The sequence below is a fragment of the Aptenodytes forsteri genome, unplaced genomic scaffold (genome assembly GCF_000699145.1).
Source record: "Aptenodytes forsteri isolate BGI_AS27 unplaced genomic scaffold, ASM69914v1 Scaffold212, whole genome shotgun sequence".
NCBI lineage: Eukaryota > Metazoa > Chordata > Aves > Sphenisciformes > Spheniscidae > Aptenodytes > Aptenodytes forsteri.
Genome location: NW_008795487.1, coordinates 3,755,803 through 3,771,625, shown reverse-complemented (window position 1 = coordinate 3,771,625; position 15,823 = coordinate 3,755,803). Strand labels below are relative to the sequence as shown.

General features: G+C 41.9%; 1 protein-coding gene across 1 annotated transcript in view; it reads left to right on the top strand.

Moving 5' to 3' along the window:
• The window catches only part of DHRSX (dehydrogenase/reductase X-linked), a 137,150-nt gene that overhangs the window by 58,149 nt on the left and 63,178 nt on the right, over window positions 1-15,823 (top strand). Inside the window, exon 3 of the mRNA XM_019472617.1 lies at window positions 12,600-12,701. Coding sequence (XP_019328162.1) covers window positions 12,600-12,701 — 102 coding nt within the window. The remainder of the gene's footprint in view (window positions 1-12,599; window positions 12,702-15,823) is intronic.

The window sequence follows — 15,823 nt, the reverse complement described above, 5'->3', positions numbered from 1 at the left end:
GTTTTTGTGTTGAGAAGTCACAGTTATTTCAGAGGCATTCACAATACAAAAAGAATTTAAACATTCCCTGCAAGACTCCTTATCTTTTTCCAGCATGAATTTTCTTTTTGTTACCCAGCTATCTGTGAGCCTTTGGCAAGATCCTCCTGGAAGTTCTCACTCTCCTTTTTTTTCCCCTAATCTTGAGTATGGTGAATAACACTGAGTCATCTGCACGCATGCCCAGTTCTCTGATTTTTCTCTCGCTGTTTGTTCATTATTAGTTGAAACTGAACGCTGGGATTCAAATCACCTAATTTTTGAGGTTTATAATGCAGAGGTTTAAATCTGAGTCAGTGTCCCCAAGCTCCCTTTGCAGTCTGTGGAGGGGAATAAACAGTTGTAGGACATGATTCATCTCATCTTAAACTAGATTTGTGCAACAGGTCAGATGAATCATATCTTAGAAGCCCTCTACAGACCTAAGCTTGGTTAAGCATGAAAGAGAAACAGCCTAGTGTCAGATCTGGAGAAAAGGAAAAAGTAAGCCTATGCATTCTGATTCTTGGAGGAGTGAGAAAGGATGACGGCATTGCTACACAAGGTTATTTATGTTCCCTTACCATAACCCAGATAACATCCCAGGTATAGGTTGGCATGAGCCAGGACAAGCAGTTACACCAACAGACCTGTCTGGAAGGAGCGAAGAGGGGCAGGGATGCGAGGAGAGAGCAGCCACCCTGCCGGGTCATCAGAAACCAGGTTAGCTGTGACTAACCCGGCCCTAAAGCTGCACGACTGGTGGAAGGGGGCAGCCCTTGCTTCTCGCATCTCCTCCACCGCAGCTGCCTGCTCCTGCTGCCTCCCCTCCGCCAGCTCTGCTGCCTCTGCTGCCAGAAGGCAGGAGTGACTCGCTGATCTGTGTGAAGACTATCTCCAAACAAAAAGAAAAAGGAGAAAAAAAGATTGATTGAAGCTGGATCTGAGAGCTGCTCAAGCTTGCTGCATGGGTGCTAGGACTGACATGGGGGAAAAAGCATAAAACTTCTGGGGAAAAGGAAGGTAGTGTTTTCAGAAGTATGTGTTATGGATAGTTCTTATGTCTAGAGCAGAAGATGTTGTATTCTGGACAACTCAAAGTTATTCTTGCCTGGAGCTTGGAAATATTATTCCCTTCTTCTTTGTTTTATTTCCTTTGACTCTGCAAGGTTTTTGTCCTTGAAGTACTACAAAGCAGAGACACTATCAGCCTCTCCGTTTTACCTCAGAGGGTGTGGAGCAGAATATTTGCTGAGGTGTTTTCATGATAATACCAAAGCTTATTACAAACATACTTCATCACACTGGAGGTTTTTATTTTGGTGATTTTGAAATGGTAAGCAGCTATACTCAGAAAATGCATGCTCTTTTCAGGAAATGTAGCCAATGGGAGAGTTGTTTTGCCATCACATAATGAGTTGCTGGTATTAAAGTCTGGCCATGAATTGAAAGTTGATTTCATGTATGAAATATCTAGACAGTGTACTGACAAACAGTCCTACTGGAAGGGATTTTTTTCAGATCTCCAAGTATATATTTGATACTGGCTTATGGAAAGAAGCTCCTGCACGGCAGACTAGGATACGCTGGTTGCATTCTGAGTTTTGACTGAAACCTTTGATACTTGCCATAAAATAGCACAGAAGGTCTTAATCTATTTTTAAAAATCAGTGATAGCAGGTAAAATTTAAAAGACAAGCTGGTTCACATCTCCTGACAATTACATCCACGAAAGGACAGGAGAAGCGAGACCTGCACCAATGACGACCAAGTGGCCCAGCTCAGTTCTGGGCCACTGTGGGAACTGGGGTATCATCAGCGCTGAGCTATTTCAGTCCAAAAGCAGGCTAATTGGATTTGGAGGTTCATTACTGTAGCAACTAAAACAAAAAGTCTGTTCTACAGATATTATGGCTCTAGGAGTGCCTGTAATTAAGGCAGCCCTGTTTTAGTAAACCCCTGACTTTCTGAAGAGCCTCTTCTTCACTGAAGCTTGTGTTGATTCTCCGTCCAAAATGAATATATTGGGAATGTGAGGGCTTCTTTTTTTATTTTATAAGGTGAAGAAAGTAGACTTTCACATTAAAAAATAAATAAATTAGGGATGCTGAGGGAAGCAAGACTTAGGGGTGTAAAGATATGAGCAAGGTAGCTAATTTGAAACTAAATTGAACTTGGTAGGGTTTGGCTAGCTTGGAGAAAATATTTTGAATAAATAAATTACACTTGCTTGTGAACAGTAAGCTGTTCATATAGAAAAGAAATTCTGCAAGCCAAGAGGGGAACAGCTCAAGAGGAGTGCTGGTGCATGTTTTAGTCAGGGTACATGTCTAATAAAATATTCTGAAGGAGAAGGCTGCCAGCAAAAGATCGCTGGGCCTTTTTTTGTCCTCACTAGTGCTTGTTCATATGCATGTGTGTGTTCTTGATCATCAAATTATACAAGTGATTCGATATCTTAACTTTTAAGCTACGCAACCCAAGATGCATTGGGAATGTGCAAGTCCAGAGCTGAGAAACTGGAAACAAATGATAGCTCCATATACTTTGCAGAACTATACCAGTTTAAATCAGTTGAGGACTCAGCATCTCTTCCAGGAAGACTCATGCTCCTAGCTTGCTCTGAAGTACATTTTCATTTTGTCATCTTGTAAAAGCCTTGCTGACTTTTTTCTTTAATAGCTTGACTCTGTATTACTTCCAAAAAGCTCTTTACTTGAGTTTCCTTCCTGATGGAGAGTGTCAATATGAGGACACTGTAACGTGTCACATATGTGACATAAGTGTGTCACATATATGTGCCATATATTTTGAGGTTTTAAATGAGATATAAGTCACAGTGTAGAGATAAGCCACTGTAAGGAGTAAATGTCACCCAAGAAGAAAAAGAAACATATCTACTATTCACAAAATATAGCGATGAAATTTAATATAAAAATCTGTTCACCAGGAAGCAAGAGGAAAATACATCTGAAAGTATATATAATAGGAATGAGGGTATTCTAAACCATCTTCTTTTCTGTCCATAAATGATGAATCTTCAGATGCTCACTGAGAGCTCTTCTGTCCCCATGAGGCAGAGGGATTTTAACTGGGCCTGTCCTCTTGTTTCTGGTCCCTGTGGAGGGAAGAAAACATACTTAACTGTGAACGGGATCAAGGCTGCTGCCTTCCTCAGTCCTCAAAAAGAGATATGAGAAGCATTTCCACTGCAACACATTTTTTTTTGCCAAATATCAGCCCCAGAGTGAAACTGGTGTGGCCATATCATTTTCCCACCATTTCTCAACAGCCTACGAAGCTGCCAAAATCATATTCCAACTTATGTGAAGGCACCCCAGTAGATACTAGAAATGATGACTGAAGGGGTTCCCAAAACAGTTGTTCAGTGGGGTAAAAACAGTCTTCCCATAGCAACAAGGGAGGATATCAGAGGACTTTGTTTCTCTGCAGTCAGAAACCTGGGTGATGAGCACCTAAACTCATGAGGAGGAGGGAGGTGGCATCTAATTTCCAGCAAGCATATGAGGAAATTTTGTATGTATCTCTTATTGTATTTGCTATTCAAAAAACCCAAAGCCTCCCCAGTCAATAATCGGGAGGAAATTTTACCCACGGGCAGCTGAGATAACCTTTCTCACCCCGGGAGCTGGCTGTGGATCCCACTGCTCTTGTCCTGCTGCCACTACTTCCTAAGGTTACTCTTCTGACAGGTTGGTGGCAGCTTATTTCTTTTCAAGCCTTGTGCCTGCTGAACAGAAAATATCAAATATTATACAGCAAAGCATTACTTGCAAGTTTGGAAAACCCAGAGCATGCTGTGTCTGTAGGAATTGTGCTAAAATGGTAGCATATTTAAATAACATCCTACCTGGTGGTGCAATTAGCAGAGTCACGCATGGGCATTTCTGTTGCTTTACAAGGACTACCTCCTTTTTGTATTGCTGTTATGTCCCAGTGCTCTGGCAACGTGATCTGTGAAACTGTTCAGGGGGCTGTCCTGTGATGAGCTGATATTTTGGCAGTAACGGGAGCTGCTGGTAGTGATGGAACTGAAACACTGTTCTTACCCTGGTATTTTGCTTATTTTGATTAAGCAGTACACAAGAGCTACTGGGGTGTTGGTTGGATTTAACAAGTTAAAGGATCACTGGACTAGGCCACACACTTTTCCTGTGGAAGTTGAAAGTAGCTAAGCCAGACTGCTCAGTTTCCAAGAGCAAATTTCTTTTTTATTTTACTCTTCCACCTCTGAGAGAGAAAGCATCCTTCCAAAAGCTGAAGTCTTTTTTCCCTGTTTCTCTTAGTACAATAGGTTAAAGCTACATGATTAAGAAATGGCACCATGAAATGCCTTTTTTTACAATAGCTCTTTGAGGAGACAATGTTCAAACCATCCCGAGGAAGGAAAAAAAGCATGAATTACTAATATTTGCCCAATGTGAATTTCTGTTTATGTCATGAACACCAATGCAGAGCTCTTTTTTCACTGAATAGGCTGGAGGATGACACACAGAGGCTGTTCACAAAGGCTAACATTAGGCACAGGAAGCTAATCTCTTCAGACTCTCTTTAAAGTTAGTGGCACTAGAATGGATGACTCAGAGAAGGAGCAGCTGAATTTAGGTGCTCTCACTTGCCTGCTGGAAGGCCGTAGACAAACTAGTCTAACTAAAGTTGTGAGTGTATCTGTTAATGACCGTACCCAAACCGTATGTCTTTAAATATGCTCACTATTTTGATCCATGGCAGTGCACTCACACACTTTGCTAGATGGATGTGTTCCATCTGTCTTTTTCTTCAATGGCATATCACAAGCATCAGCTTGAACAGTAAATCTGTGCTAGAGTTAGCCATGGTTTATTATTTCTATTAATAGTCTATGAAAGATCAGTGATCTGAAAAAGTGCCACAAAATTATTCAGACTAATAAAGGACAAAGGAGAAGACGGGGGGGGAACTTGCAAGATGCACAACAGGCAACAGCCAACATTTTGGTCCACAGTCACATACGTAAAATAGTTTGAAGGATTAGGAGCCAAAGTTCTGCAAATCATCATCATAATCACAGCTGGAATTAAGGGTCAACCAGTGCCGTAGGTGCGATTGCACATACTAGGATTTTCTGTGCATTAATCAATTTAATATTTAATTCCTGTGAATCTTGGCTGCTAATGCAGAATGGGGGAGATTCTGGAGTGCTTGTGGTGTAGAAGCCAGAGAGGTCATCAAGTACACAAGGGCAGGAGCACGGTATAAATAGGAGATGCTGTGCTTGCTGCATTTATGATGACTGTCTCTCATTGTACAGCTCAATATGCAGTTGGCTGGTACACGCCTTATTTACCTGTGGGTTTTTGTTTGGTTTTGTTTTCCTAGAAGTCCTTTTAAAGTGAGCATTTTATAGTCCTGAATAGCATGCAATGTTCTGTCATCATGTACGTCTGAGCAAACCTTGCATCCCAGCCCTTGTGTTAGTCCGGGACAACGTAGGAAAATTCTGTTAACAGGAGTAATGTTCTGTCGACAGGGGCTTGTGCGCTTCCACACATACCCAGTTTGTAGACTGATAAACCCCAGGTTTGTGTTAGCAGCCTGGAAGTGCTTTTGCATTTTCCATTTACAGTGTTGTCATGTAACGGCCATAGTTTTGAGCTCAGCTGGTCAGAATTTCCAGAAGTTCAGTCCCCTCCCTTGGCAGCCCTGTTTTGATTGAGAACGGCTTTTGTTTTGGCTGGAAGATGTGTAAGCAGATGAGCAGAGATTGCTGAGAAAGATGAGTTGATTTTGGGGCACCTTACTTTGGGGAGAGGACCACAGGAGAAGGGAGGTTCCAAGCTTGTCTCTGAAGACTGGACCAGCCAAAGCCACTGTTTATTAGTGACAACAAGGACAGTGCAGTGACAAAAGGGAAGGAGGCTCCAGTCAGTACTGCTTTATGTCTTCTCCTCCTCACAGTTCACGCTTTTTCTCTCCTGGGGGTTGCACCTGCCACCTTGCTGACAAAGCTTCTCTAGCTCTGCAATGCAACATCTATCAGATGGTAGATATTTGCCTCATTAAGAGCATTTTCTGATAAACAACATCTCTGTTGCACTGTCCAGGTGCTCAGAAGCATGCTCAGTTCTTTCATGAGCAGGACACCATTTCTCCTTGCTGCTGTGCAGATGCCAAAGTATAACTCTGTGAGGCAGAACAGCAGATGATAGGCCAAATTCCTCCGTGCCCCCTGTGGAGATAGGGCAGCCAGAGAACAATGCACCTGTGTGGAGCTTTTGCAACATGTTTTTGAGCATGAATATGTGACTACTGAGCACCATTTTTTATTATCTTGTCTAGGAACCGTTCTTTGTGCCTTGCTGCAGAAGTAACTCTTCCTGCTGGTATCTTCAGATACTGGGTAGATGGGTGGCAAATGGGAACAGGCAAAGCAATCCGTTCTGTAGTGCTCTTTCCACCATGAACGATGAGTTCTCAGCTCCCTGCCGTGCTGGGCAGCGTTTCACCTTTCCCTAGCATGGATCCCCTGCTTGTGTTTCTAACACAAAAAAAGAAAGTGAAAGCATGATGGAAAACTGCTTTGGCATAAGTAATAAAAGAAAGTTGACTCTGACTTATGATTTTTGCTGAAGTAGAGCTGTAGCTGTCCATAATAATTTCAAGATGACGAGTGTCCTGGTTTCGGCTGGGATAGAGTTAATTTTCTTCCTAGTAGCTGGTACAGTGCTGTGTTTTGGATTTAGGATGAGAACAAAGTTGATAATGCACCGATGTTTTAGTTGTTGCTAAGTAGTGCTTACACTAGCCAAGGACTTTTCAGCTTCCCATGCTCTGCCGACTGAGAAGGCTGGAGGTGCACAAGAAGGTGGGGGGGGGCACAGCCAGGACAGCTGACCCAAACGGGCCAAAGGGACATTCCATACCCTGTGACGTCATGCTCAGTACATAAACTGGGGAAAGCTGGCCGGGGGGCCACTGCTCGGGGACTGGCTGGGCATCGGTCGGCAGGTAGTGAGCAATTGCATTGTGCATCACTTGTTTTGTATATTCTATTATTATTATTATAATATTTTATTTCAATTATTATATTCTCATTATCTCAACCCACAGGTTTTCTCACTTTTACTCTTCTGATTCTCTCCCCCATCCCACTGAGGGCGGGAGTGTGAGCGAGCAGCTGGGTGGTGCTCAGTTGCCGGCTGAGGTTAAACACGGCAACGAGTTACAGTTGAATACAGAAAAGGTGGTAGTTGGTAGGTGGTCTCCATCTCATCTTAATCTGATCTAAATCAAACCTAAGTGACGTAGTCTTTGCAGGAGCCCAAACATTGCATTTTCCTGTGTTCAGCTGATCAGTAAATATCTTAGAAGTTACAGTCCCTGATCATTGACTGCAATATCTGTCCATTCTTTTTGCTTCTGAATTTTCCTTCCATAGTAGACCAAAATTCCCATTTCATGTTTTTTACGCCTCTGTGATACAGACACAGAAGAAATGTGCAACCAGAGTCAACTGGGCTGGTGTGAAAAGGAAAGGAGGGGAATTCTAGATGTTAAAAAGAAAGGTGTGCTAATAGTGTGAAGAAGCAGACAGACAGAAATGGGGAAGTTGTCTCGAAGGGGGAAACTCGGGGGAGTGTGCGCACTCGGGGGCTGTGTCGGGCTTTCCTAATGCTGGGGCTCCTCTGGGCTGCTGTGGGGCTCACGGTGTCAGAAAGCCCTCCAAGAGCCACCGGGTGCCTGTCCTTCAGCTCCTCTGACTGCAGTTACCACGACCAAGCGAGCAGAGGGTGCACAGTGCAGGAACAGGCACTGATCTGTACGTGTGCTCAGTGCTGTCGTGTGCAGTCAGCCAGCATAGCTTTGTGGGATTCGTACAGCCTTATTGAGGAGCAGCCTGAAAAACATCTTACTGACTTCTCTGTTACTGAAAAGATGCTGCACCAGGCAGATACCTGTTTGAAAGAAAGCAATTAGGCAAAGCAGCAATTGTAGCACCATCATATACATATCTATTCATATGTGAGTAATGGCATAAGTAACTCTAGCTGTCTTTTGGGAAATTATGCTCCTTTCATATTTTATTAGCTAATAACTTTCTGACAACTGAATCATCAAATTACAATAAAATAATAGTAAAATATTTTTAACAGTGAATATTTTAGCCAGTGCCTGACAATTATGTACTCACTTGCTTTTATTGGAAAGATTATTTAGGTAAGAACAAGGAACATATCCACTAGAAGAAAGAAATACAGGCATGTCTGTCATTCTAGAAGTACCTGAAAGCAAGAGGAAGTATAGGAGAAGGAGTGATAAAATGGGATAGAGTTAGAAAATAGAGTACTTCAGTAGCATTAGCTGCAGATATTCTATATGTAGATTCTATTCCTCATTTTTGTTCTTAATGGCATACAGCAAATCAAAGGAACCAGTTAGTTTTGAAAACATATTATTAAACTCAAAAGCATAATGACCACTATTGTCAATTATTAGGTACTTGAATAATTTCAAGTCTAGTGGCAGACAAACCAAAAAAGTAAGAAGTAACATATCTAAATATTAATTTTGGCATATGTTTCAGTTTGCTTGTTGTTATTGCACGTATTTATTCTTTTTGCTCATACCTATCCCATACAGAAAACCTTTTGCCATCTTTGTTTCTGAAAAGCGATTCAAGTCACATTGCTAGTTCAAGTTCAGGTTTAGTCATTTGCTCACATTATTAAATACTGGTCTTTATTAATTAAGACATTTTAAAAAAATGGCTTTCTTAGTATATTTGTGCATGCTTTGAAATATTCTAAAAACTAACCATTGTCCTTAGCTTCTAGATGTGCAATTCTTCAGTACACTGCTAAAAAAAATTAAATACTTGGACCATGGGACAAAGAAGAAACTGGGTTTCTGTTCATGGCCCTGCTGCTGAGTCAGCACAGGACTTGGTACCGTGTTTTGGCACTCTTTCTCGAGTGGAATGGCATCTCAGTCGTCGCGGCACTCGCGCCAGTGAGACTGCCTCCCTGGCAAAGAGCCATCATGCACGAATGAGCACGAACAAGGACTTTGGCCATTAATGTTTCTGCCCCATGAGCAAAAGAAGTTTGGGGTTTGATTTGTTTGTTTGTTTTCCTTTCCAAAGCACGTTCGATCTTTTGATGGCAAATGCTTTACAAATATGAATATGATGACACACTTCCCAAGTAAGCAAGTAAATAAGCCTAGTAATGATAGCCTTGGCCTAGTATGCCATTACTCTGGGCACTGTACAGTCATAATGAAGGACAGCAGTTGCTCTGCAACTACAAAATTGAGGGAGGGGAGATCAGACAGACGTAGCAAAAAGTTAATTCCCAGGAAGGATGGGATTGTACCGGTCAGCCTGAAAAGCAGTTGCCTTGGCACACTGGTTATCTAACCACCATTCTAGTTGGCAATGCAGAAAAGGACAATTTTGAGGTCAGATGAGGGGAGAGATTAAAAATTAGCTCGGTGAATGTTCTCAGGGACCTGCTTTCCTGGCACATACAGTGTCATTAGCAAAACCCAGGAGAGTCAATAATGTTGCCACAGTCCATACAGGTGGTGAAGAAGTGGTTGGACCTTGCACTGTGCCACAAAATACTGCAGCTAATGAAAGTCCAATGCCTTCTGTACCAAGATGAATATTTTGTATTAAATGGGACTCCTCCACTGGCAGTGTGAGTGGCTGCCTCCTAAGAAGCTGATCATGCTTTCCCTAATCTCTTTTCTTGATGAGCTGCCTGGAGAAGTAGCGCAACAGTAGAGTCAGCATAAAGCTTTGCCTAGGTCTTTACTCCATTCGTTGTTGCACTGGTTACTAATAAGTTAGTACAACCAGGTTTTGTGCATCTGAGCAATTACAGTGCCGTTCATGTGGTTTTATATAGCTGCTAGGCCACAAGAGGAATGACCTAAACAGCTCTCTTCTTTTACAGGAGTTAGTAATTTTTGCATTTCCTTACCACCTCCAGATGTAGGACATCAGTGAAATTAATCAAAATTGCAGACCTCCTAAAGGTCTATAGGGAGGTCAAGAAATTGTCCAGTGTTATTCATGGGTCAGTGCCATTGAAATGGTATGATTCTACAGCCTTTTCGAAAAAATGTATTTACACTATCTTAAAACTGGAATATAAGCTTTCTTTTTTTTTTTTTTTAAATGGTAAAGGCCACTGAGTCATTTATATAAATTCACTAAGACAATTTCAGAGGACTAATACTGTCTAGGTTCAAAATATATATGGATTATTAAAGCCCTGTATTGTGTAAAACTGAAGGGAACTGAAGGAACTGTTCTCCTGTGAAGGATTTTAATGAGAGCCGTGATTGTCTTTTGTTATTTAGCTTGCTGTTGTGCCTGCAGGCCTTCCTAAACTTTTATTGTACAGACACATTATAAAGAGGCATTATAGCTCACAGCCTCAGTTGTGACAGGATGAAACAGTTTGGTGAACATCACTGATGGACCAGGGAAAAGAGTAACAGGAAAGGTCTCTTACTGCAGCCTGCATTGGAGCCTGTTTACCCAATAGTTTAATGTTCTTGTCAGAAAGGCTTTCTTTAGCGTGTGTGAAGAACTGTATATCTTTTATTTTCCTTTCTTTTAAAGGCTGTTTCTTTCATAGGAAGAGGTGGGGAAAGCCATGTGCAAGGAAGGGGGTGGCTGTTCCTTCCCATGGAGCACAGGGGAGCAGCCCTCCGGCCATGAGGTGGGAGGGCGGAGGGGAGCGGGGAAAACGCAGCAAGGACCTGGAGCCCCACTCTCCTCAGCTGTGGTGGCCAAAACCATCCTGGGGACTGTGCATCTGTGCAGAGGTTGCCACAGCTTGGGAAATCTGGGAGGTTGTTGAAATCAAACTGGACAGTAAGGACTCACCCTGCAAGGACACAGTGAGCAAGGGGAGCGTGTTTTGTACAGCCTTCACCTTTCTTTCTGCTGGACTTAGTCACTGGAGGTTGCTCAGTACTGTCTGACTTTCTAAAGTTGAAACACCTTTTGGTCTTTCTTGGAAAATTCACTTTATGGAGGAGGTTCAGGCAAATCCACATCAGAGCCCTAGTGTACTGGGTCTGGCTGGTGTGGAGTTGACAACATCTAGCTGACTTGGAGTCCCACTACGACGTGTAGCAAACCAGAAGAGAGAATAACATCTGCGCTAGAGACTCACATTTTCTTGCTTGAAACATAGCTAATGCTGAAACAAACCAAAAGCCTGGCATGCAATATGTATACTTTCTAAAATGCTAAAACAGGTGGATGAGGTCAAAATTTTCTTTCTTTTTCCCCTTTGCAGAGTTTCTAAAGAATTTGGATTGTTTGTGTGGGGATAGCTGCTGCTGTTGGGGAGGGGCACCGCTTGTTTTCACTTCATAACCCTGGTCGTGGCTGTCATGCAAGGCAAGGCAATTGCTGAAGCAGTGCTGTGAGAGTCAGGGGGTGAAAGCTGAACAACTGCAACAGGAGGAGAATTTTCAGACCTGATGGGTTTAAAGTTATTAGGGGATTTAAGTAATCTTTTTTATTTTAATTAATTAATTTTGTAGTGTTCTAGTGAAGGTCAATGGCTGACTAATGGTTTGGACAAAGGATGCTTTTGTTAGAGACATGTTTTCTTGGAAATAAAAACATATCAGTGTTTAATATAGTTTGAGACACTGCCACCCTGCCCCTTGACCAACATCGTTGGCATAGGCAGACTGCTGACCCCCTGCCCCTTGCCCCCTACCACCCTGCCCCTTGACCAACATCGGCAGCGTAGGCAGGATGCTGCCCACAGTATCCATGCTGAGGTATGATCCCCTCAAATCACACTGCCATTGCTGGAGCCAAGGGGCGGCATGACTCTTACCGGCATTCAAAGGCATTTACGTGCCTGGTTGTTGCTGCCAGGTGACCCAGACACCAAGTGTCCCTGGATGCCCACCAGAGCCATGGCATCACTTACGATGCCGTGTTTGCTATTGGTGATCGGATAAGTCGCCGTATGGGCACGCTGTTGCTCATCTTTCCTATTGCCTCAATAAAGCTTTGTTTTATAACGTGTTGTCAGACTCCATCACTGTTTGGACCACAGATACTCAGCAGATAATCTTGAAAAAAACATAGGCAGCATGTTTGGCATCAGAAACACAGGGAAACATTGTGGTGCCCGATGTGGCTTCTCCTCTCCCCATTTGATTTCCAGCTGCCATGTCTTGATCATCTCAGCACTGAAGAACTGTAGCCCTTCTTCCTAAATAGTAGCAGTGGAAAAAACAGGAGAACTGGGACATATTTGCTCTGTTTGATACCCTTCTTCACTTCCTGGCAGCAACATTCCTCATATTTGCTCTGTGAAGAATCAATAGTTTAAAAATAGAAATGAAGGAAGGAAGGAGAAAGAAGGAACCTTCTGAGACCAGCTTCACCCATAATTTTCAAAAGCCTGGTTTATTTTTAGAATCTTTACTTTCCTGGTGACATTATCACAGGAGTCGTTGCTGATGTCTATAAGTGTGTTTTTATATCATTGTAACTGACTTTAATCTGTTTTTGTTCATCTCCTCTTCTCTCCCAGTGGAGTTTTTATACTGTGATTTGGCTTCCATGAAGTCCATACGGCAATTTGTGCAGCGGTTTAGAGCAAAGAATTGTCCACTCCATGTCCTGGTGAATAATGGTGAGTCCTCGTTTTTTCTTCACATATCTGCAGGGGAAGATGTGACAAATGGGGCTCTTGTCTATCACTTCACATTTGAAATCGATTATCTGAACCATATGGCAGGTTACAATATGGCTGCATTAACAAGGTTTTCTTCCTAGGAGTTAAATTGCATTTTTGGGGGAGATTGTCAGCTGAGCAGGCTGAACACTTCAGTGCCACCCCTGCTCGTGATGTTATTGCAAGTCTTGCTCCTTTGCTGTGTTTTTTAGCTCTCCAGCACTAAAAATCAGGCGACTGCACAAGAATCTCAGCATCCCTAATTAAAAAAAAAAAAAAGGAAAAGAAAGCTGTACTTTATGTCTGTAGAAAACCTGTCCTTTCACCTTTATTTACTTTCTCTCCCCTTGTATTTTCCCTGTATGAACACATGAGTTTACTGTGGCTGCCTGATGAGCTGGGTTTGGGGGTTAATCCATCTGAAATATAATCTAGCAAATTATCCAATGATCTCAGAGCAGTCATTGCTTAGATCAAGGTGCTGCTGGGAAAGTTGTCCATAAAGCTGCGTCCTCAGTGGTCAGAGAACAAATTAAAAGGGCGACATCTATCTTGCATTCATACAATTACCAAATGAATCTCATTACTCTTAGGGATTTTAACTTTTGTTATTCACATAGTTGTCATCTAATTATGTTTTATAGCCACAGTATTTTTGGAAACCAGCCTGTACAATAGTTTTCCTCCAAAAGCCTTGCATGCTCTGCATGCACTTTCCTAAAGGGGAATTTTCACCTGTCTATTTAAAAAGGGGAAAAACCCGCCAGCAACAATTTAGTCTTCTTTTAGAAGTTTTCTGCTGTTACATGCTGCTGTTCTTGTTTTCCCAATTATTTGCATGTATTTTTATTAAGACATCCCAAAGTGCATTTTCTGTTTTCCTGTGCACCCTTCAGTCCTAGCGAGGGCAAACGTGCTGTAAATAAATGGGTTTGTTACATTCGTTGATGCCTTAAAGAGCTCTCAGTAACACAAGCAAATATTGCAATAAAAATTTAAGAGTATTTTATTTCCTGATTGATATGAAACATTAATGAAATGTTCAATTAAATGTTCTTTTTTATTTGATTAGTCAAAAAATCCTACCATTATTATTTTAATTGTGCAACAATTAAAGGTAGTGGATATTTCATCCCGGTTACAAAATCTTTCCAGTTTTACATACCTACTTTAAAGATGCAGAGTACAAACTGTTACACAGATGGGAACAACACTATTTGAAAAAACAGCATTTTGTGGAGAAAAAGGTTTTGAGATCTATGCACTCATCAGGCATCCCCTGCCCTCCACCGGTTGTCTGCATGAGCAAAGCCAGGACTGTGCAGCAGGTGCTTGGGGACAGCTTGGGGGAGAAATGATGGGTCTGAAGCAACAGCACAGCTTGTAGCCCTCTTGAATAAAGGATTTTGTTCTGCCCTAGCTGCTGCTGAAGCAGGATGGATTAAAATTGCAGTTGAATATGTCTTCTTAATCAAGGAACAAAATTATATGAAAATAGATCTCCTCATGTGCCTAATATGATATGAGACCAAAGAGTGTAGGCCCAAAGCTTCTTTTAAGAAAGACGCTTGAGACTAATATTTGCCTGATTCAGTCTATATTTTCGTGGCCTGCAAGAAGGGCATTTGATTTCACTTACGCTTGGTTACCAAATACAGTTGGCAGAGAAACCTGTTGTTTGAGAAAATCCTGTTAGAAACTACAATGAAATGAATGGTCCAACTCTGCTTTTTGCTGAATCTTTAACAGAATCACAGAAGCGGTCACGTCCAAAGCTGCTGTAAAGACTCCCATATAATTAGGTTAGTCTCCGACCTTTACCTGGCAAGATACCAGCCTCCACTTCTGAAAGCTCTTTCCCGCGGTTTTGTTTTCGGTCCTTTTTGTTTGCTCTTGTAAATAATCTGTAGCGTTTAGTTTTGTTACTAGTTTTGTAGTGAAAGCCCAAGTGATTACTTGGTACACAAGAGGAAAATGAACATACCTAATGGAGGAGAAATGGCCTGACGCAAAAACCTTTGAACAGCTTCTCTTGGCTTTCCATCAGTGCTGAGCACATCCAAGAAAAATGCTGACGTTTGGGTTAACTGGTAGGCTTTTCTTTTTCCCTTTCCCTTCCTCTTTCCTTTTTGTTGTCTTTTTTTTTCACTGTAATGCAATGCATTAAGAAGGAAGATTCAGTCCATCGTGGACTGCAGGGCTGGAGGCACTACCCACTCAAAAGCCTCATCACAGTTGGCTCCACTGCCTTCACTGCATGATCCCCTGGACACAAGCTTGGGTGCCTGGAAGAGAACAATGCTTGCACTTTTTAAATGTCTGATGGGAATGAGTTGTTGCTACCCACTCAAAAGCCTCATCACAGTTACTGGCTCCACTGCCTTCACCGCATGATCCCCTGGACACAAGCTTGGGTGCCTGGAAGAGAACAATGCTTGCACTTTTTAAATGTCTGATGGGAATGAGTTGTTGGGCATGTTGTCAGTGAGTGTGTACGCTTTCTGTCAGAAAACTCTGTTGTCAATAGGAAGGCATTTTGCATGACCATTAGACATCTCATAATGACATGGGTGATTTTTTTATGACTCGGTGTATGCATCTAGAATAGTAGGTTTCTTAGTATCACCTAGTACTTTCTTATTTCTTACAGATCTTGAAGCTCTAGCGTTCTTGATATGAAGAGGTATTTTTATTTTTTAGCATATGGGGAGCAGCCTGTGGGCCAGGCATCGGCACAATGCATTTGTAGGCAGTCATAGGCTTTTAAGAGTCTGACCCAAAGTCTGTTGGGGCTAATGGAAAGTCTCCATTAGGTTTTGAAAATCAGACTTTGTGTGGTTCCCATGACTTCTGAATCAGACCGTGGGCAACCCAGTAAGAATTTTCCTCACTGTCTTCATAGGATCAAATGTTTTATTATCAAGCCTCTACTCTTTTATTACATTTAATGTAAAAATGCCAAGAACTGTTACATTGCATTTTTTTGCACACTATATTAGTATTATTTAATTGCTTTAAATCAAAATCTTTTAAATTGATTGATATAATCATGTCTATCCATTAGTGATCTTTCCACATCT